Below are 20,725 nucleotides of genomic sequence, written 5' to 3'. Positions count from 1 at the left end.
ATTTTTAGCACAAGCTCTTTCCCTGGGTCTGTCTATTGTGGAGGCAGACTGGTGGTGAGTAAGACAGTTCAGAATTTAAATTTAATCAGGAAAGGAAAGAAGCCATTAGATGAATCAACAGAAAGGACATTTACAGCTGCAACTTTTGCGGCTGTGCCAGTGTAACTGAAGCATCGCTTACGGTTGTGAGATCTTTAATGATAACACGTCTTCTTGGAAATATATTATAATTTCTTTTTTCTGAATACTATGACTATTGCCAGTTTTGAAAAAATTCCTTATAGATTTTGGATCACTTTTTCAGCAAATATTTCTTATTTTAGGAAGGTTACCCATGACTTCCACAGACCTTAGACTTGAATTAAGGATTGATTAATAGACATCTGAAGTTGTATTTCATTTTCTTGGGCTAAAACATTCAACAGACTATTAGGAATAAGTTCAATATGCCTTCTGCAATAGCTATGGAGCAAATAAAAATATTTAGTAGAAAGCTGGTTTTATCTCTGTTATAAACAGTGGCACTGATATAAAGTTGTAGATGTCACATGGGCTGGACAGGCATCCTAACCAGGAAAGGGAGTAGACCAGGAAGAAAGGACCGGAAAGGGAGGACGGACAGCCCATTAAAAAGAAAAGATGTCGCTGGTTAGGGGGGGGGGGTTTCATTCCCCCAGCACACTAGATGGCAGCAGCCCTGGTTATTGATGCCCAGTGGGAAGTCAGCAGAGCATGCCGGGAAATGTAATCTGGCAGGGCATCCTGCTAGGGTCACGGGGTACCGTAAGTGGGTGCTGCAGGGAGACAAGTTCCCTACTGTGATGGACTTCCGTGTGACCCGGAAGTGCTTCGATCGGGCGATTGTCCCGGCACTGGAAGTACTCCCAGGTTTGTAATAATAGGGACCGCACTCCCTTATCCAAGCAAGTTGGAGCTGGGAGGTAGAGAGGCAACACTTGACTGAAGAAGGACAGTGCGGTGGTGAGAGAAATTAGAGTAAGGAGAGAAAAAAACCTGTGTGTTGTGCTTTTTTGTAACTTATAAAGGAGCGTGGTGTAATAAACCAACCTTTATTTGAATCCGGGACTGTGCTTGTGTGTTTGTGTTGGGGTTTGGGCTTGTGATGCCCAGGTTTCCATCACAAAGTATATTAATTTTTAATAGCACCCAAATAACCCCACATCTATTTCAAATAAGCTGACAAACTGTTTTGGAGTCATCTCGTTGGAAACACTCTAAATGCAAAAAATCTAAATACATTATTTATTAATAATACCTGCCAAAATCACCTACCCCCTGACTTAATCTATATAAATTAACATACAGTTGAGTTCCATTTTGTATATTACTCTTCAAATATTGCAGGGTCTAAGATCTGCAACAAATCATAAATTTAAAAAAATTACATTATGTACACACATAATATTAGAGATTAGTGTTAACAAACAGTAAAATAAGCAATTTCAAATTGATCAGCATAAATGGATCATAATAATATACTGTATGTCCATTAATATTATCATTCAGATATGGCCTCAACATATTTCATATCTTCAGAAAAATACAATTAGATCCAATGGCCAGCTATTGCAAAACCAACAGAAATTGCTCCAGAATGACACACCTTACATATTTTTATAAGAAAACTCCAGCTGTCTGTTCTTTAATCTACTGCAAGAGCCAGCACATCACAGCGTGATTAACTCACGTGATCAGGTGCCGAGAACAGTCACAGAAGAGCATGAGCATGGCTAGGAGCCTCTTAGACTCTTCATTGTCATTATTGAGGCATTCTAAGAAGAGCTTCAGGCCTCCCTGGGGTCCTAATTCACAGATAAAGGCCCAAAGCTTAGGCAGCAGGTCATCCAAATATGTTAACCCTAGCACAAATGGAGAGACAGACAAAAAGCAAGTTAAAAATTTTGGGCTGTGCACAAAAACAAAGGGTGACTTATATATCTATCTATATTTTGGGGATATTTTTAAAAAAATATATGGATCTACCTGCATCTACTACCTTCTTATCTAGTTTGCCTTCAAAGTATACTGCAAAGGATATTCTTGTGTAATGCACTGTATGAAGTAAACAATGACTAACTGAAAATGCCCACTGTTAGAATGGGCAGAGTTGCTTCTGACTGACAATAGAGCTACACTATGAACCTCAAGACTGCTGCAGTTTAAAGTCGAGTTACACACCTGACATGCCAGTGCTCAGACTAGAGAAATACAGGAGCATTTAAACGTACTTGTAAGGCACCTTTGGTAATATAATCAAAAAAGCTTAAACATGCCGTACTTATGGGACACATTTGTTCCTGTTCTGTAATAAATAAAACATATGCTATATAAAATAAAGTTTAGTTGCTACAATTAAATTTCAATAATGCATAAAACAATTTTAACAAGAATACAGGAAGATTTTTTTTAATGTACATTTTGCACAAATGAGTTCTATTAGTCATATTCTTAACCTTCATATGGAAATTTCCTCTTATATTTCTGTGGATCTCACAACATAATATGTTGTGTGTTGTACTATTAAATGTGTGATACATTATTAAGTTATTCTGTACTTGGATGAAAGGTGACAACGTCAAAGCAAAATCTGAATTAAGTAAATTTAATTGGAAAAAAAAGGAGAAATACAATTTTTTAATATTAATAGTGGTAGTAGGTTACACCAGAGCCTGCTTCTATCTGAATTTCAGCTTAGAAAGGTAATCATGGAAAGTAGAAACTTCTCTTTCCTGACACAAAAAAATGCAACCATAAAGGATGTGACAACCATTAATAATGAAAAAATAAGCTTGAGTGAAAGGAGAGAGAACCAACTTTTGGTTATAAAGTCAAAGCCTTCATCAAATATCCATTTTTCTTATCCCATTTAATGAAATAAAATATAAGGTTCTTCAGGCCAAAAACAATCCTGGCAGTATTGAACTCACTTGCCTAGAAATTAGGGTAACAAAGCAAACAATGAATTAAAGCCAGGATGTGCTCCATATGAAAAGACTAACCTGTGAGAATTTGTAGCTTAATCTGTGTAAGAGTAGTTAGTGCTGCCTGGTACAGCACGCAGATACTGCACACCTTCTGCACTTCCACAGAATCTACTTTCTTCCCTCCAATTGGTTTTAGGATATTTCGAACCGATGCTGATTTCTGAAATGCCCGCTTGAAAAGATCTTGAAGATAAACACAGATAAGATAGGTATTGAAAGGAACTATAAGACAGATAGCTAGATAGACACATAAATAACACATACAATGAGTGTCAGGCATAAATGTCTTATGTATTTAACATAACCTGAATTATCAACATAAATAAACATATCATACTGAAATTAATTTAAACAAAGATCAGGGTCACAGATGTGCAGTGTTATGAACTCGAGAGTTCCTAAACCACAAAGTTCCAAAAACTTCTAAAAATGCCCATTAGAATGGAAAACCATCAAGCCTGGCTAGTAACAAAGGCAAAAAGATTTATGCTTCACAAAATGCTCTGTAACAACAAGAAATTCTGTGAAAAGGCAAAGGCAAAACAAGGCGAACAAATCCAAATCACAAATCCAAGGAATTGTTGAAAATACAGAGCAGGGGTCAAAAATCAAATAATACACAAAATTACAAGAAATTAGCCAACATCCATGTGACCACTCTCACACTAGGCCAATTTAGTTGCCAAGGAACCTATAATGCCTGTCTTAAGGAAATTAATGTAAGTGAAGAAATGTATTTAATAACTCAAACAAATTAAACAGTGTTTGCAATATATTAACGTATCATTTAAGTAAACAAAACAACTATAAAACTCAAAATAAAAATAAAAATAACCGAGTCTACTTTACTACCTATCAATTGACCATTTTTATTGAAGACAGATTGCATCGCTGGTATGGTAGAAAAAAGCTGTTGTTGGACAGTGCACAATATTTTATGAAAATATATTTATATTAAAATGGATGATCTTCACAAGGTTGTAGTATTGCAGCACAACACATCTTTTACACATATTAACAACTAGCCGTCCCCCGCGGCTCCACCTGCATAGCAGTGAAACAGGACAGTGAGGAGGGCCCTGCCCGGCTCCCCACTCCTGACGTCGTTCTTCCCCCTCCCCTCAGTCCGCAGCCTCTGTCTCAGATTCGTGCAAATAAATCGCTCCTGCAAGCGAACTATGATATATGCAGTGAATACACTTGACTTGAGCATTCCTAGTTTTCAGACTATTTCTCTGTACGTTTACCATTCGTTTGCTCAGAGGCTGATGCGCTTGCTGCTTCCTGAGCAGCTCTTCTGTTCTTCACCCTAGCAGCTCGCTTCTTCTTTTCTTTTGTTGGCACCTCTTCGCATTAAAACTGATTAAGGTAGTGTTTGTGTTGCAAATATTTAGTACATTTTCTTTAATTTTTCACTTAAGCTGGCGCTTAAAGTCTTCAACCTGCCTCAAGAATGATTTAAGATATGAAGAGGTAGAGGAAGTGACGGCAAAGAGATGAGAACGGCACCCGTACGAATGTGCCATAGTTGATTCTACAATAAAATAAAATAAAAAGAAAAAGAGGAATAACCTTGGAGGTCAATAGTCACACCGAAAGTGGATAGTAGACTTCAACTAATATATGTGTACCAAATTTCAGGTCAGTAGTTCAAACGGTTTGTGAGCTACAGGTGATTTAAAATCCTGGACAGACAAATGAACAGCCACGGTAGTGTATTATATATAAAGATAATAGAGAGAGAGAGAGAGAGAGACAGAGAGAGAGAGAGAGAGAGAGAGAGAGAGAGAGAGAGAGAGAGAGAGAGAGAGAGAGAGAGAGAGATTGGCACCACGAATCAAGATCATAAAATGAATTAATTCACATCATGGCTCTTTGTAATAAGTGCAATTAACGCATATTTTTGCACTATATGTAACATTACCATTGCAGGTTTTTTATGCATACAAACTCATTCATTTATATTTATTAATGAATAAACACTATGCAACCATCTTTTTTTTTTTTTTTAAAGACTTTACTCAACCATGGAAATGTTTGAAAGACAAACTAGACTGTTCTTTCCTTCTGGAGCAGATAGTGTGCCTCTGTTTCCCTCTTTGTACAGATTATTCTCTCTAAGTCCAGAGTGTCATTCATAAAGACAACAAATCATTCTAAATTTACAAGTGCTATATTGCTAATGCAAACAGCATGAATTTAAAAAGTATAAAAGGCAACACTTTTATACAAGTTAGCATTTCTGGAGGCCACTGGAGATTTGCAATGATTGACAGTGTTGTGTGCATTTTAAGTGAAATAAAATGCAAAACCAAAAACTGCTACATGCAGCAATTCTGAAAACTTCAGAACATTTTTAGAAAACAAAAAAACAGCTAAGAAACCATATAGCAGGCTAAACACTTTATATATGATTGTGTAACAGTTACGGCAGAATCATGCATGTTTCTACAGGAGCACTTACTCTTCACGGGAAGGTTGTTTGGTGAGGATGAAGAATGAGCTGATGACTGAGCTGGCTCCTGGCTCTCCAACTTCTTGCTCAGAACATCACTAAAAAGGATCCGGATGATTGGAACACCCCAAAGGTACTGGAGCTGTTTTGCTACCAATGGCATAGATTCTCTTAAACTGTAAAAAGAGGTAGAAAAACCTTCAGTGATTATAAGCATATGCATATCTCTCTATTATAAAAAAAAATCTTGGAAGGGAGACAAGACGTGATCTTCTCAGAAGACAATTTGATGTCCTGCGAGGGACAGTATAACGTCACGCGAGACAAGGCAGTGAGACAACATTTAAAACAAGTTCACGGACATCTAACCTAGCAGTTGTTGGAATGCTTTTGGCAGACATGCTTCATGTGCTCCCAGCTCTTAAAACAACAACAAGCGACAAGCAGAACACTAGCTTGCCAGCAGCAGCAAGCCAGCAGATGATCCGACCGCCTCTCCTTAGCATGCATTCAACCACCCCCCCCCCCCCCCCCCCCGCATCCCCCCCCTTAACAACATGAGCAGCGTTATACGTCCTGCGAGAAAGAGATTTATCCACGCACGGAGGCCGTAAATAAAGGACAAGTACAGTATTGTTTTTTACAAAATGTTTTAAAGTAAAAGTGAAAATAATGCATATGTAACAATTCCCATGAAAATAACAATCTCTTTAAATTGTATATCCGGTAAACCAAACTCGGGGGTGGGCGAGCAAAGCGAGCAGGGGGCGGAGCCCCCTAGTCACTTAAAGAAAAAAAAGCACTACCTGCATTTATTTTAAATTAGGAAAAAACATGTAAACAAGCTATTTTTACAGTAAGAAAAAAAGTACTGATAATAAATGGAGGATGTGAGGAGTGTAAATACTGAAGATAGGACCAACAAGCTGTAACTTTTTAAGCATACCTGCAGAAATGACATTCTTCACTGATGTTATCAATATTTTACAGGCACTGCTTTTGGGACAGCATTAATGTTTTTTTTAGCTTATTTTACCTTGGTTCATTGTTAGAGAATGTTAAGGGATTTTTATACCACAAACTAATGTTTTCATTCTTCCCAACTCAGGACTGTTGGAGAACCAGCAACAATTTGTTTTCTGTCACAATTCAACATGCATGTTATTTTTAGCATAACATAGTCTTGTATATTCTTCAATTTTCCTGAGCATGGGAACCAACAAAAAACTGAGTGGAAAAATCATACAATGACAGAAAAGTTAAATATCACAAATATTAAAAAGGTGTAAACAATGTAGGTGGTTTCATGCCAAGTGTGGACTCCACTGAATGTGCTCAAGCTGTAGGCAATATGTTTTATCATAGACAATGAAGTCAAGTTACATGTCAACATGACCCATTACTATGTTCAGACAACATCATGAAGACTTAGCTGTAGTGATGTTATTCAAAGGTGTTTTTGTTTTTTCTTGATTTAAAATCATAGGAAACTGAAACAAATAATATAGTTCCACTATCTGATGGTGCTAAGCTTTGTTACTGTATTTATGATTCCTATTAGATGTGATACAAATCTAGACAATTTCTATACATTGCCTTTAACAATTTATTACACAAAGAAAACATACAATATGGTATTATTAATATTATTCTGATATTAGATATTTTTGAATTTTAAAGTAGATTAATAAATAATATTTACCTATAGTCAACCTTCTGAGAAAACCAGCCTAGAACAGCATGCCAGTGAGTTAGATTGGATTTCTTCTGGGAAACATATATTTGACAGGAGGACAGCATGTCTGTCAGAGCTTTTACAAAAAGGTTTACTTCTTCCTCCATGATTTTCCCATTCAGGAATCCAAGGTGAACAATATTACCTATGAAGTAAAAGCATAGGGTTTAAAGGTTTACAAAGGGATAATTTCTAATCATCCATTTCCTGGGTTCATTTAAACCAGTTCAGGATTGAAGAGAGCCAGAACCAATCAACCAACTCTAGGTGGGGTGCCAGTCTATAGTGGAGCATATTTATGCACATACACACATGCTTAGCCAATTCAGAGTTGCTAATCAACCTAACCCGCACATTTTGGGATATGGGAGGAAATGTTTCTGAGACTGGTAAGAATGTACAAACTTCATATGGGCTCCTGAAGCTATAAGGCACTCTTATTATTTAGAACACAAGCTGAATCCAACAGTTGTTAACTAGGCTTTGTGTTAAGGCAATTTAACCTTTTATAAGAGAAAGTGCTGGGAGAGGCCATACTTAATAGGCAGAGAGTGTGGCTTCCTTCAAGACAAGTGCAAATATCACTGCACAGATCTTCTCTGCTCAGGTAAATGATGAATTTCCGCAGGAGGTCGTGAATCTGGAAGCTAATCAGACACTGCAGAGACAAAGGAGTGAAAACAGACCTTAGGCATGCACACAAATTAGACACCCTATACTTGCATCCTTTTATTTACATATACCTTTCAATTATAGGTTTATATCATCAGACTACAGTGAAAGTCCTACTTGTATGTGCTTATAAACAAGAAACATGTTGCTAGAAAAAGGTTATCAGTGTTTTCTTTTCCATGCTGGAAATTAATTTTTTTTTTTTTAATTCTGTACTATGTCACATGCTACAGCTGTGCCCAGGATAATGTGTTATATGTGATGATGGCATTTATAAGTTATATTTAAGCAAACTGCACACGCAGCTGTTTGAGAATTAAATGGTACACAATATTGTAGGTCATGGCTAGTTTATATTACTCTATTCAACAGGATAAGTTAATAAAGTAAGTGCTAAACTTGTAGATGTTCCCAAGCTACTCAATTACAAAGAAACTCACTCCACAATATCAACATCATATAGTAAGTTAGCAGTGTCAAAAGCAACAATTGATGATTACTATGGGTGCTCATTGAGCCACAGCAGTCAACTGAATCAACAAACTAAATAAAATGGTTCATCAACTACAAGTTTTAAAACATGGCCAACTAAGGGCATATGCAAACGTTACTGAAAATACAATTTTGAATCCACTTAATCCATTTCAGGTTTGTTGAGGCCAAAGTCTAGTGGCAGAACAAGAAGCAAGGCAGAAAGTAACCCTAGGAACACCATCAGACTATAATAGATTGCACTCACTCATATGGAGCCAATTAGAGTCACCAATCAACCAATCAAAAAATCAAGAGTATTCTCATAAAACATACAGACACAGGGGTAAAATGTCATCCCTATACAGTCAGTGCCCTCAGTATTTATGTATACCTGCAGACTGAACTACCTGGGCCACTGGCCACAGTGGTACATAAGGACTCAATTTGTGAATCTTTGCATTACAGAATAAAGGGGTATGGGGAGCAAAACAGCACTTAAGATCATAGGTCAATTGTTTAAAAGTGTAATTCAAGTGTCAATTTGTATGCTAAAGCGTGCAATACATTAAAAAAGTGTAGTTCTCTCTGTTGGCCAATAGTACTTCTATTCCATGCTAGTTGGATATGGAGGTAAGAATTTCACTATATTCTGTACACGTGACAGTACTACTACAGCTGCTGATATTCTTCTCCTTACACCTAGGCTCACACTGTAGCTGCAAATTTGGACTCAAAGATAATACCCTTCAACTTTTGTGACAGAACAGCCCTGAGAACAAATTTATGACAGACCTGAAGAAGATAACAACCTTTTGAACTGGCTGATACTATATTGGAAGTAGGGACATGATAAGCAAGATGACATCTGCAAACCAGGTTAAGTCCTAAAATAAATGACATTTAAGCCCAGCCTTTCCTTTTTAGAGGTAATGTAAAGTGAGTAGCCAAAACTGGGTTGGATTTATTGATATGGCTTGAGACAAAATGCAAACTTAGCAAAGTCAGTAGCGTTATATATACATCCATATATTGTTAAACTGAGACTGCTGCTTATCATTAGCAGTAGAGCTATATACCTTATAAATGCCACAATTTTTTTTTTTTTGCTGTTTGCAAAATGCAATGCTTTTCCAGTTTTATACTACTACTATACTCATACTCAGATTGTCCATTTCAGTCAAAAAACATCACTGGAAGGCAACTCTCAATGAGGAAAACCAGTGATTCACACTGAACAACCCCAAGATCTTATTGCATTACCTCTGGTGCTAGTGTGCATAGATGGTGAATGACAGCAGGGACCGACATAAAACTTATCAGGAAATACCTCAGTTGGTTGTCAGAGAAGTGAGCGGCAATTACAGGACTGCAAAAAAGAGCAAAATATACAGTATGTTGCAAAATCTGCATTATATAAACATGCTGCCTCTTTAGTTTTCAGAGTCATAATTACAATAAAGGACTTAAACAGTAAAATACATTCAATCGGGTATTAAACTGTAAACTGGGATGCAAACACACACGGTTGAAGTTAATGTGATGCTTGGGGTAATCTCTAACATCACAACCACCATTATATTATTGTTACTAACCTCTGCTGGCTGCCAACCCCAGGTGATATTTAACACATTTCATATATTTCCTTTTTACAGGATAAAAGAAAATTAAAAATTCCAAAAAAACTGTAGAAATTTCACTGTCAATCCATGTTTTTCCACATCTGCTACCTTTCAGTCTTAGTTTTTTTTTTTTTTTTAACTAGCTAAGCCATGTTCTGCGGTGTTCGGGATTCCTTAGTTGTAACATATGATTTTTGTTGTTTGTTAAGAACAGGGAGGTAGAAGAGTTTCCTGATAGACTTATACTTTGGGTAAAAGTGATATTTTAACAAACTGATTATTTTATTTAGTATACTTTCAGAATTTCACCACATCTAAACTATATACTCAATAAACTGAAATTCTGTAATAACTCCAGTCCATTCATATAGGCATAAAGTACCAAGGAACCCATATACTTATCTGACTCACCGCAACACCAAAGTGAAGGTAGCATATAAAGTAGCTTTAGACAGGGATGGTCTGGATCCTGCCAGACCATTTGTCAGCAAAACCTAGAAAAAAAATTTAAAATATTTCAAGGATGATATATATCAGTAAAGATATCTTTGTATACTAAGGTAGGCTAATATAACATACCTGCATGGTAGAATAAAATCCTTTTTGAATCAGGTAGCCCATTACGTTTTCACAAATTCGATTCATTGCTGGCCGAAGTCCTTCTAATGTTCAAGGGAAAACAAAAATCTTGGTCAGATGTGCAAGTAAGAAGTTTATTTTAACCTGTACACATAACCAATCTGATACTGAACACGCTACTTGTACATGACCCCATCCATGTGACAGTGCTGAAGATCACTTAAACGTTAAAATTTCCGAATTTAATACCACTCTGATCATTTAAAACTGACTGCGCTTTCTCACCTTTTAGTTGTACAGTTTTCCAGTTGGTGGCGTCAGTGAAACTAACTAACACTGTAAGATACAAAGTGACGAGCTTACTGTCCTGTAGAATATCAGGCTGAAACAAAAACAGAAGGAAGTCTTGTTAAAAAGCAAGCAGGCAAACACAAAGTGGCAATATTACTGTACATATTGCTAGTACCCACAAGAAAAAACCTTATTGATATTAATGGAATTTGCCTATTAATGTAAAGAAAGGTTTATAAAACTGTAAAACTGCTGTGAGACTTCTCCTTGACATGGAAGAAGAAACAAAACTAAAATGAAAAGACTGCTTTGCATTTACAATAAAATCCCCTTACCTTCAGTTTTTTGAGTAACTCACAGCAGATCCAAAGTATGTCCTTCACTTGCTTTATCCACAAGAGGGAGAACTCTTTTGAATAAGCTAGTGAAACATAGCACATCTAAGTAAAAGGAAAAAAAAATACCAATTATACTGCATATTTATGTCAAAGCATTGAAAATATTTTATTTCTTCACATTCTTTATTTTACAATAAAATGTCAGAACCCATATACACTGCTTGATGAATGAATCTCTGCAACCAACGATTATTAAAGATATTCACACACACCTTGATCTCATTCTCAGCTTCCATACTAGCAAGAATGCAACGACAAAGGTTATCAAATCTCTGTAGGAATAAAGGAAAACAAATGAAAATGTAGTTCGCTAATAGTAATTATGAGCAGCATGGGTCACACATCTTAACCAATATCTCTGTGGGTCACTATAGAAAATGAATCTGCTAACACTGCCTCTTTGAAAGCTCTACTTTGATAATGTAGCATTTATACATATGTGCTATGTATAAACAATCATAGAGTAAAAATCTCCGTAGATCAAAATTCAATGAGAATCTGACATCCAATGAAGGAGTATTTTAAGTATGTTATTTCTTTTGGTAATTGTACTTTAAAATGAAAAAGGCCTTAAAACCCTTAAGAGATTTAAAGATAGAAGGCAGTTTTATGTTATTCAAACAGATCTGTGATAAATACATCTTTTTACAGAAAAGTTTCTTTCATTTTCAACACACTATATACTCATTTAACTGTAATATAACTTATGACAGCACCGTGGTGCAGTGGTTAACACTGCTGTTTCACAGAACCAACATCCTGAATGCAAGTCTTTCTCCTGTTTCTTCTTCCTTTAGAATCTGCACATTCTCCCCATGTCTGTGTGTTTTTACCTTGCACGTTACAAAGATGTGTTGGTTAGATTAATTAGGAGGAAAGTGGCTAAGAGCATATCACTGACAAGCAGTGCAATAGCAAAATCTATAACATTCCCTAAAGCAAGTATGTTTGGGAACTTACCGCCTGGTCTTCTGCTTTCTTGAATACAAATAAAATCTTTCTTGCGATTTCAAAAATAGAAAGCGGAGTCCTTTTGGAAGGATCTGCATTGCATACCTCAAAGAATTCATCCACTTCTTTCCTAAATAAGAAGATGGACAAGTTAAAACAACTGCAAGCAAGACAGTTCAATGCGAATTGCATGTTATAAAGGGGCACTGGCAGCCACACCTTATTTCCTTGTGAAGTTTACAACGACAGAGGTACCGTCGGACAAGGGCCTGGATCATTATGGCAGCTCTTTCCCGCTCCTTGTGGCCCTTTCTTTCTTCACGAGCCTGCCTGGCCTTGTCCAGGAACTGGGACTTGGACGTCTGAGTCACACTAAACATCTAAAAGGACAGTAAAAAGTTGAAGGAATGCTTAGCAAATTATGGAAGTCAGTCCCGTTAGCAAAACTAAAAGCCAGGTTTAATAAAGCCCACTGAAACGTGCTGCTCTGCAAAAACAAAGACTACTGGAGCTAACATTTAAAGTGACAATGGGGTTGTGACCATTACATTACTCAGAGTGCTACACAAGGCAATAGGACTTGAGCAAGACTACAAGTTAAAAGAAGCCATTTTCAAGCCAGGTAGAACTTAGACATCAGTGTCTTCAATTTGAATACTGGTGAGGGTGTGTAAGAGAGAAAGCGAAAGATAAACTCCTTCAACTTAATGCAGCTATGATCTTGTAGATAAAAGATCCGAATGGACAAGCTTTCCAAATGCAAAAACAGAACAACTGCATTCTTCTTTCTAAATTAAAAACCAAGAGAGTATGATGTTGAAGATATACCAGTCATCTGAACCATCTCTTCAGAAGCTGCTTATGATTTACTGGACATCAATCAGATACAGTTTGTAATATGTAAACCAGATATACTTGTATAAATCATTTTATGTAAAATAGTTTACAGTGAGTGCAGGAGTGGTTGTATGGGAAATCTTAAAACAGTCAAACTGATGACGAACGTAGAAGGCTACGTTGTGCTCTGCTGAACATTATATTTCTGAAGGGACTCTAGTCAGTGAAATTCATATAACAAAGGTGAAAAGACCATCAGTTCTTAAATTTATAAAGGATGTAGCAGAAAGCAGATAAATTCTCTTTCGTTAAGATACTCACCTTGGACATGGCACATGTACTCTTGGTTCAGAGTAGGAAGCTGGCCATTCTGGGCTATAGATGGACAGGTCCAACTGTGCTGGTTTCCAGTCCAGGACTGGTTTATCAGTGTGTCATCTCTGAAAAATAACAAAAAATTTGTAGCAGTGGTATAGCTTGCTGACTTCATGTCACCATAACAAAAGGTTTAAGAACCTGAAAAAAACATGCAAATTGAAATGATTTATTCATCAAATAAAGTATGGTGACTAAGTTCATCTGTATGATGTTTCCAGGAACCCTGTGCAAAAATAAGCTAAATTTGCACAACTGCATCTTTTAAAGAAGAGCATAATTAAATATAGTGCTTAAATAATTGTGCCAGTTTTGGAGATTTTGGCTACTGTTAAGATTTTACCAATTTCTTTTCTTCTTGATGACCTGCAGTGGTATGTACCATCTCTACTGTTTCTTACTTGACTTTGCAAAAGGACTTCAAAATGGGTGTCCCTTTATTAATGACAGACACAAGGTTACACCTTTATTATTCAACCAAAACCTTTAATGTTTGCTTGCATCATATCAGTAAATCAGATTTTAATTAATATGGAGAAACTGCATCATATTGGTCAATCAGATTTTATTTTATATGGAGTCACTGACAGCATGCAGGTAAACAAAATACAGTTAAGAAGAACAATGTGGAATGCCTGGATGAACACTCAAGTGTTTATCAACTCCCACAAGTTTATTATACTTCTGTGCACTATGCAGGCAGTAGCCTTTACAGAAACTCTGGGTTCTGTCTGTATTGTTCTATGTGTGTTTGAACTTATTTTACAAGTTATTAGTTTTGATTCATTTTAGGATTAGACTTCATCTGGTTATAGAAATCGTATAACTGGATTTTAAATTTACAAATGATCTGTTGTGGTCATCGCAAACCTAAGTGTCAGCTTGTATCAAATGCCTTTAGGACATACTGTGAACTCAGGAGGAGAATTTACAGAGAGAGTGAAGTGGATCTGGATGTTAGCTTTCATCTGCAATACCTGAAAATGTAAGAGAGAGTGAGAAACTTAGTAGGTTGTATTAAATATTCCTGCAATCTGGAGTAATGTTTCACCTACTGTAGGAGTTGTTTGTCCAAAGGTGAAGAGGATGAAAAGGATTCATGGCTGATCTCCCTTCCATTTTAATAGGCAATGTGTGATTGCTCTCAAATAAGATAGATGAACTGTCACTGTCACGGCATGTACAGGTACTAGAGCATTTTTGTGTGATGCTGAAATGGTTCTGAATGATTGTTTAAGGTCAGCCTGGGAAATTATGTGTGAGCTACATTACATGGGGACAATATGTACAGACTCAAGTCACTGCACCACAGACTTCTGCGTCGACACAATTTTCTGTATTTCTAAATATATACTAATCCTGACCTTCTACATTGAGAAACTAGATAAAGAGCCAGCAGCAACTTAAGAACAAGACATAAAGAATAAAATTCCTTAACCTTTCAACAACAGAACTCATGCTCTTGGAAGTATTGTACATCCTTGGTTAACAATAATGTTCCACAAGCTCTAGCTGTGATAGAAGAGGCATATTCTCAAACTACGTGTGATGGACTGCGTCCCTCCTCAAATTACACATATAGTAAGGAGCGACAACCTTCGTCTATAATTGTGATGACAGCCAATGCCTGTCAAGCAACACCTGTGCCGGAGGATGACGCCATTGGAACTTCATCTGTAACAGGGGGTGCTGATTCCAGGGCTCTAGGTATAACGTCCAGCTCTATATGAACTGGAGGGTGACTCTTACTGCGCCTTTTGAAATCCTTCATGAGTTCTATAATCCGGCTTCTAAGCCTCTGAATTAAATAGGGCACTACACTTTAAGATATACCTAGTACAGGATATGTTGAGTACGCTGTGCACACAGGAAGGTACAAATCACGTCGTGCTCCACGTGTAGAGTAAGAAATTCTGCTCCCTAGAGTGTTCCGATGACACCTCATACTGACGTGAATGCAGTGTGCTCAGATGTCATGGAAAATGTACAACTTAAAGCTACATGCAGCGGTCGCATGAGCGGCCTTATTAAACAGGAAATGTATTAAGAAGCATCTGCGGAATCACACAACAAATAAGCAGTCGCCGATGACAAGTGAAGCACTGATACCCCTGAAAGCGTGATTTGACAGAGGAATGGTCTTGCTTTTGGTAAGTATTACACAACACCTGATCACGGTCATCAACACAGTTCCACTATAGGGACAGTGTTAAATTTGATAATAATTAAGTAAGCAAATCCATAAACAAAACAACATAAAAGAGCGAAGAGAGAAGGCGGTGATACCCCTGCTGTGCCTGTCACCAAAATTCCAGAGTAGTCATACAGATAAACGTAAACTCTTACTGGTGCGCTCATCGAGGATCACAAAGACTTCATCCGTCCTTGAAATATGGAATTAAAAGAGAGGGGAAAAACAGCCCCGCATAGAAAAGGCAGCCATTTGGCCTCGGCGTTTCCCTTCTAATGTCTTCCGGCAGTGGAAAAGGAAAAAACAACGTTGGAATAAATTTGCTGTTCCGGCGCAATCGATATGCTGTTGATTTCGGGAAATAAGCTTGTCTAGCAGAAGTCAGTTTTAAATCTAATCTCAGGCTTAAGCAAGTAGCAAAAATAGGTTTTCTTTTTTTGCATGGGAACGTTTTGCTCTGGCGCTTAGGGGAACTCTATTCCAGGGAACGGAGAGCAGGGCGGAAATGTTATTGTTTTCATCAGTAAGGGGCAGTGTCGATTCACAGACGGGGCGGAGCGTTTACTAGTGGCGAAGCCGCAACGAGGTCAAGTGCGAAGTTTGATTTGTCAGCTGGTACGAGAACACATTTGCGTGTAGCAACATGTTATTAAACTCGGTGCTAGCATATTGTTTACATTTCCGACTGGATGTCCTTTTTATTCACTTAACTATGTTTATATATACAGTATATTCACTGAGAAAACTATTAGGAGCACTGGTACACTTGCGTATCCGTTATCAGATCAGCCAATCATATAGCAGCAGTACAAATAATAAAATCATGCAGATACAGGTAAGAGGCGTCAATTAATTTTCACTTTAAATGCCAGAGTGTAATCTCCGTGGTTTCATTAGTGATATGATTGTTGATGCCAGATGGGCTGCTGTATTTCTGTAACTACTCATCTGAAATTTTCATGCATAATAGTCTCTGGAGTTCACTCAGAATGGTGGGAAGACAAAAAAAAAAAAAAAAAACATCCCGTGAACTGTAGCTATATGGATGGAAATGCCTTGTTGATGAAGGAGGTCAGGAGAATGGCCAGACTGTTTCAAGCTGACAGAAGGGTTATGGTAACAACCAAATGTGATCAGCAAAAAAGCATCTCAGAATGCACAACACATCAAACCTTGAGGCGAATTGGCTAAAATACCAGAAGACCATGTCAGGTTCTACTCCTTTCAACCAAGAACAAAAAGCAAAGGGTGCAGTGAGCAAGGGCACACCAAACCTGGACAGCTGAAGGCCGGAAAACATATCTTGGTCTGATGAATCTTGATTTCTGCCATGACACACAGACCATAAGGTCAGAATTTTGATGACAGCAGCATGAATCCATGCCCCCAACCTGCATTTTGTTAACAGTCAAGGCTGGTGTTGGTGTTGTAAGGGTATGGAGAACGTTTTCTTAAAAACACTTTGGGCTGGTTAATACCAATCAATCATCGCTTAAATGCCACAACCTATCTGAGTACTGTTGCAGACCATGTGAATCCTTTAATGGCCCCAAAGTACCCATCTTCTAAGGGCTATTACCAGCATGATAATGCACCACATCACAAAACAAAAGTCATCTCAAAATGATTTCATGAATATGAGTTCAGAGTTCTCAATGGCCTACCCAGTCACTGGACTTGAGTCCAATAAAATATCTTTTGGATATAGTAGAACAGGAGGTTATCAACCCATTTCCACAGCTGACCAATATACAGAAACAGCATGATGATAAAATAGACCAAAATCTCAAAGAAATGTTTCTAACATCTTGAAGAATCCATGCCACTAAGAATTGAGGTTGTTTTGAGAGCAAAAGGAGACCATATCCAGTGTTTATACAGTGCTCCTAACAAATTCCTCAGTGAGTGCATATATAAAGAAACACAGGTGCACCAATCATGGCAGCACCAGGCGCAAGGTAGGAAACAGCCCTGAACAGGGTGTCAGCCCATCAGAGGGCGCAGTGGTGCATACTCATACAAACACAGAAGGCCATTTAGAGTTGTTAGTCAAAGTAATCTTTCGCAATGTATTTATGTATACTGCACATACTAGGGGGCTTTGCCCCCTGCTTGCTTCACTCGCCAACCGCCCTGGCCTGCACCACGTGCCAGCCACTTTGTGTCTCTGCCGCTTGTGTATGTGGATTTCACTTTCACCAAACGGCAAATCTTTTCATTCTCTCGGATATGCCTCTTCATTGGGAAGAAACACTACTTTTCCCTGATGGCAACATGAATTAGACGATCTACAAGCCCCCAACTTAGAGTTTAAATCCGAACAATATATTTAATCTGTTTGCTGTTATGTTATTTCACATAGTAATAATTTCCATTTGTTTGCGATAATGTGATCTTTATTATCATTTTTTGAGACTTTTGAATTTTAATACTTTCATTATCTCTAACTATTTTTCAATTCTTTACGACTTTCTCCTTTGTCATCATCTACTCTTTGTCTTTTATTTCCGTCCCCGGGCGTGGTTAAATCTCTTGGCACAAAGTCTCGTCTCGCGGGACATGAAAGTTTCTCTCTGAAAAACTCACATCTTGTCCCATGCTGAAAAGTCTTGTCTCATCCCAAGATTTTTTTATTGAAATAGAGAGACATATATACCGTGTGTGTGTATATATATATATATATATATATATATATATATAATATCAATGTTTGTATTGGATGGATGAAATTACATTTAATCAAGAATACCTGCACCAATGACCAAGATGGTTAGAATACAGCTCATATAATGAACTACATTTTATACTAGCCAGAAAAAACTACATTCTGATTATATCCTAATACAAATTATTTGTACAGTACTGTTACACAAATAGGTGGTTTCAATTCCCAACTTGCTGTCAAGATATTCTTCAGTTCAGAGCAACCCTTTCATGAAAATGAAATATTTTTCTATAGAAAATATATTGATATATATTTTATCTTTTATTGAATTTATTAAAAGCACGTAATGTTCCATACATTCAAGTCAAACTTAACAAAACTAGATTCGATTCCACCCCTGGCCATGAGAAAGAGGGGAAGGCCAACAGCCGGAATAAAACTTTAAGATTAGTAAAGAGGTAAAGAAGTCCTTCTCCCCAATATAATTGTTTATCCTAAAATGTTATTGATTAGATCCTGCCAGGTTTTTAAAAAGTTTTGAACAGATCCTCTAAGTGAGAATTTGATTTTTTCCAGTATCAAATAGTATGTAACATCAGTTACCCACTGACTTAAAAGAGGTGGGCTAGGTTCTTCCAGTTGAGCAAGATAAGCCTATGTGCTAATAGTGAAGTAAAGGCAATTACAGTTTGTTTGTCCTTCTCCTCTGGGAGTCCACCAAACACAGCTATTAATGGTTTAGGAGTAATTGTGACACCAAGGCTATCTGATAGGGATTTAAATATTTTCGTCCAGAATGATGTTAATTTGGTGCAAGTCCAAAACATGTGGCCCAGTGAGGCTGGAGCTTTCTATAGAAAAATAGATCAGGCATTGTCATTGGCATGGTAGGGTCATAACATGAATAAGAATAATGCAATTATTTTACATTAAACATCTTATTTACTGTACTGTGTTGTATTCAGTCACTTGTAATGTGACAGGTGTGAAGTTTATTTTGAAAGCACAATCAAAAGATGGGTGACATGGTGGCACAATGGATAGCACTACCACCTCATAGATCCAGCATCTTGGGTGTGACTCCTGTGCCCAGATGTTGTCTCTTTGGGGTTTGGACGTTCTCACCATATTTATATGCATTTTTTGCACATGTCCTCAAACACATGTGGGTTAGATTAATTTGTGACTTCAATTTGGTTCCTGTTTGGGTCTGCATAAATGGTCACTATTATGGGCTAGTACCCTGTTTTCTGTGTAGTAGTGTGTGTCTAGTGCTGATTGGATAGGTTCCAACCTCCTTGATCCTAAAATAGAATTAGGCAGGTTTGAAAATGTTATTTTGTGTTTTTTATAAGCAGAATTCCTAATAACCTAGAAGAACAGTGTTTTTGGGCAAAACAGGCATGGTCCATCAGCCACAACACTGAGTTCCTTTCTCTTGGTTAGGAGAAGAGGTTAGAAGAGTTTCCGGAGTAATTTGTGACAGACGGGTATCAGCAAGAGTGAAAGGGAAGGTCTACAGGACTCTACAGGACGGTAGTGAGACCAGCTATGTTATATGGGTTAGAGACTGTGGCACTGAGCAGAAAGCAGGAGACAGAGCTGGAGGTAGCAGAGTTAAAGATGCTAAGATTCGCACTGGGTGTGACCAGGATGGATAGGACTAGAAATGAGGACATTAAAGGGTCAGCTCAAGTTGGACGGTTGGGAGACAAAGTCAGAGAGGCGAGATTGCATTGGTTTGGACATGTGCAGAGGAGAGATGAGGGGTATACTGGGAGAAGGATGCTAAGGATAGAGCTGCCAGGGGAGAGGAAAAGAGGAAGGCCTAAGAGAAGGTTTATGGATATGGTGAGAGAAGACATGCAGGTGATGGGGGTGACAGAACAAGATGCAGAGGACAGAAAGATATGGAAGAAGATGATCCGCTGTGGCAACCCCTAACGGGAACAGCCGAAAGAAGAAGAAGATAAAATGGAAGGATGGAGAATAAATATGCCAGGAAGAGCTCAATGTGAGCATTACTGTGTAAACAAGTATATGCCAGCTGTACCATATGACCAAGGGGGCATATATTAAGCCAAATGTTAATGGTGCACATGAAAGCTGTAGTGATGTCTGAACATGGCATTTTACATCTTATATCTGATTAGTGTGATCCATTTTGTAAAGCACAACTCAGAGTTCAAGCGGTAACACATTGGCAGGCAAGGTGATAAAGGAGACCTTGGGTCTGTGGCTTACCATGCATTATACATTTTACTTGTACTCTTGGGTTTTTCACTTTCCTAGCGCACTACTGCTTGTTTTGTCAAAAACCTTGTGATTGCACTTGTTGCTAACAGGGCTTAAAAATGTTAACCATTTGGAGTAAAATGGCATGCTCAGTTGTGAGGCCAGCTGTACATTGATCTTTACAGTCAGCACACCAAATCGATATCAAATTCAGATTTTTGCTAATTTAATCAGGATAACTCC

General features: G+C 37.7%; 1 protein-coding gene across 1 annotated transcript in view; it reads right to left on the bottom strand.

The window, feature by feature from the left end:
• The window catches only part of ube3b (ubiquitin protein ligase E3B), a 38,875-nt gene extending 22,806 nt beyond the window's left edge, over window positions 1–16,069 (bottom strand). Inside the window, exons 1-15 of the mRNA XM_028824571.2 lie at window positions 15,738–16,069; window positions 13,338–13,456; window positions 12,399–12,559; window positions 12,189–12,309; window positions 11,441–11,500; window positions 11,166–11,270; window positions 10,825–10,921; window positions 10,540–10,622; window positions 10,372–10,454; window positions 9,602–9,707; window positions 7,733–7,853; window positions 7,163–7,340; window positions 5,470–5,636; window positions 3,021–3,188; window positions 1,709–1,880 (exon numbers count right to left, since the gene is read on the bottom strand). Coding sequence (XP_028680404.1) covers window positions 1,709–1,880; window positions 3,021–3,188; window positions 5,470–5,636; window positions 7,163–7,340; window positions 7,733–7,853; window positions 9,602–9,707; window positions 10,372–10,454; window positions 10,540–10,622; window positions 10,825–10,921; window positions 11,166–11,270; window positions 11,441–11,500; window positions 12,189–12,309; window positions 12,399–12,559; window positions 13,338–13,346 — 1,631 coding nt within the window. The 5' untranslated portion in view covers window positions 13,347–13,456; window positions 15,738–16,069. The remainder of the gene's footprint in view (window positions 1–1,708; window positions 1,881–3,020; window positions 3,189–5,469; window positions 5,637–7,162; window positions 7,341–7,732; window positions 7,854–9,601; window positions 9,708–10,371; window positions 10,455–10,539; window positions 10,623–10,824; window positions 10,922–11,165; window positions 11,271–11,440; window positions 11,501–12,188; window positions 12,310–12,398; window positions 12,560–13,337; window positions 13,457–15,737) is intronic.
• Between the last annotated feature and the right edge of the window lie 4,656 nt (window positions 16,070–20,725).

Source organism: Erpetoichthys calabaricus, chromosome 18, assembly GCF_900747795.2.
Source record: "Erpetoichthys calabaricus chromosome 18, fErpCal1.3, whole genome shotgun sequence".
NCBI lineage: Eukaryota > Metazoa > Chordata > Cladistia > Polypteriformes > Polypteridae > Erpetoichthys > Erpetoichthys calabaricus.
This window is presented reverse-complemented; position numbering and strand designations above follow the sequence as displayed.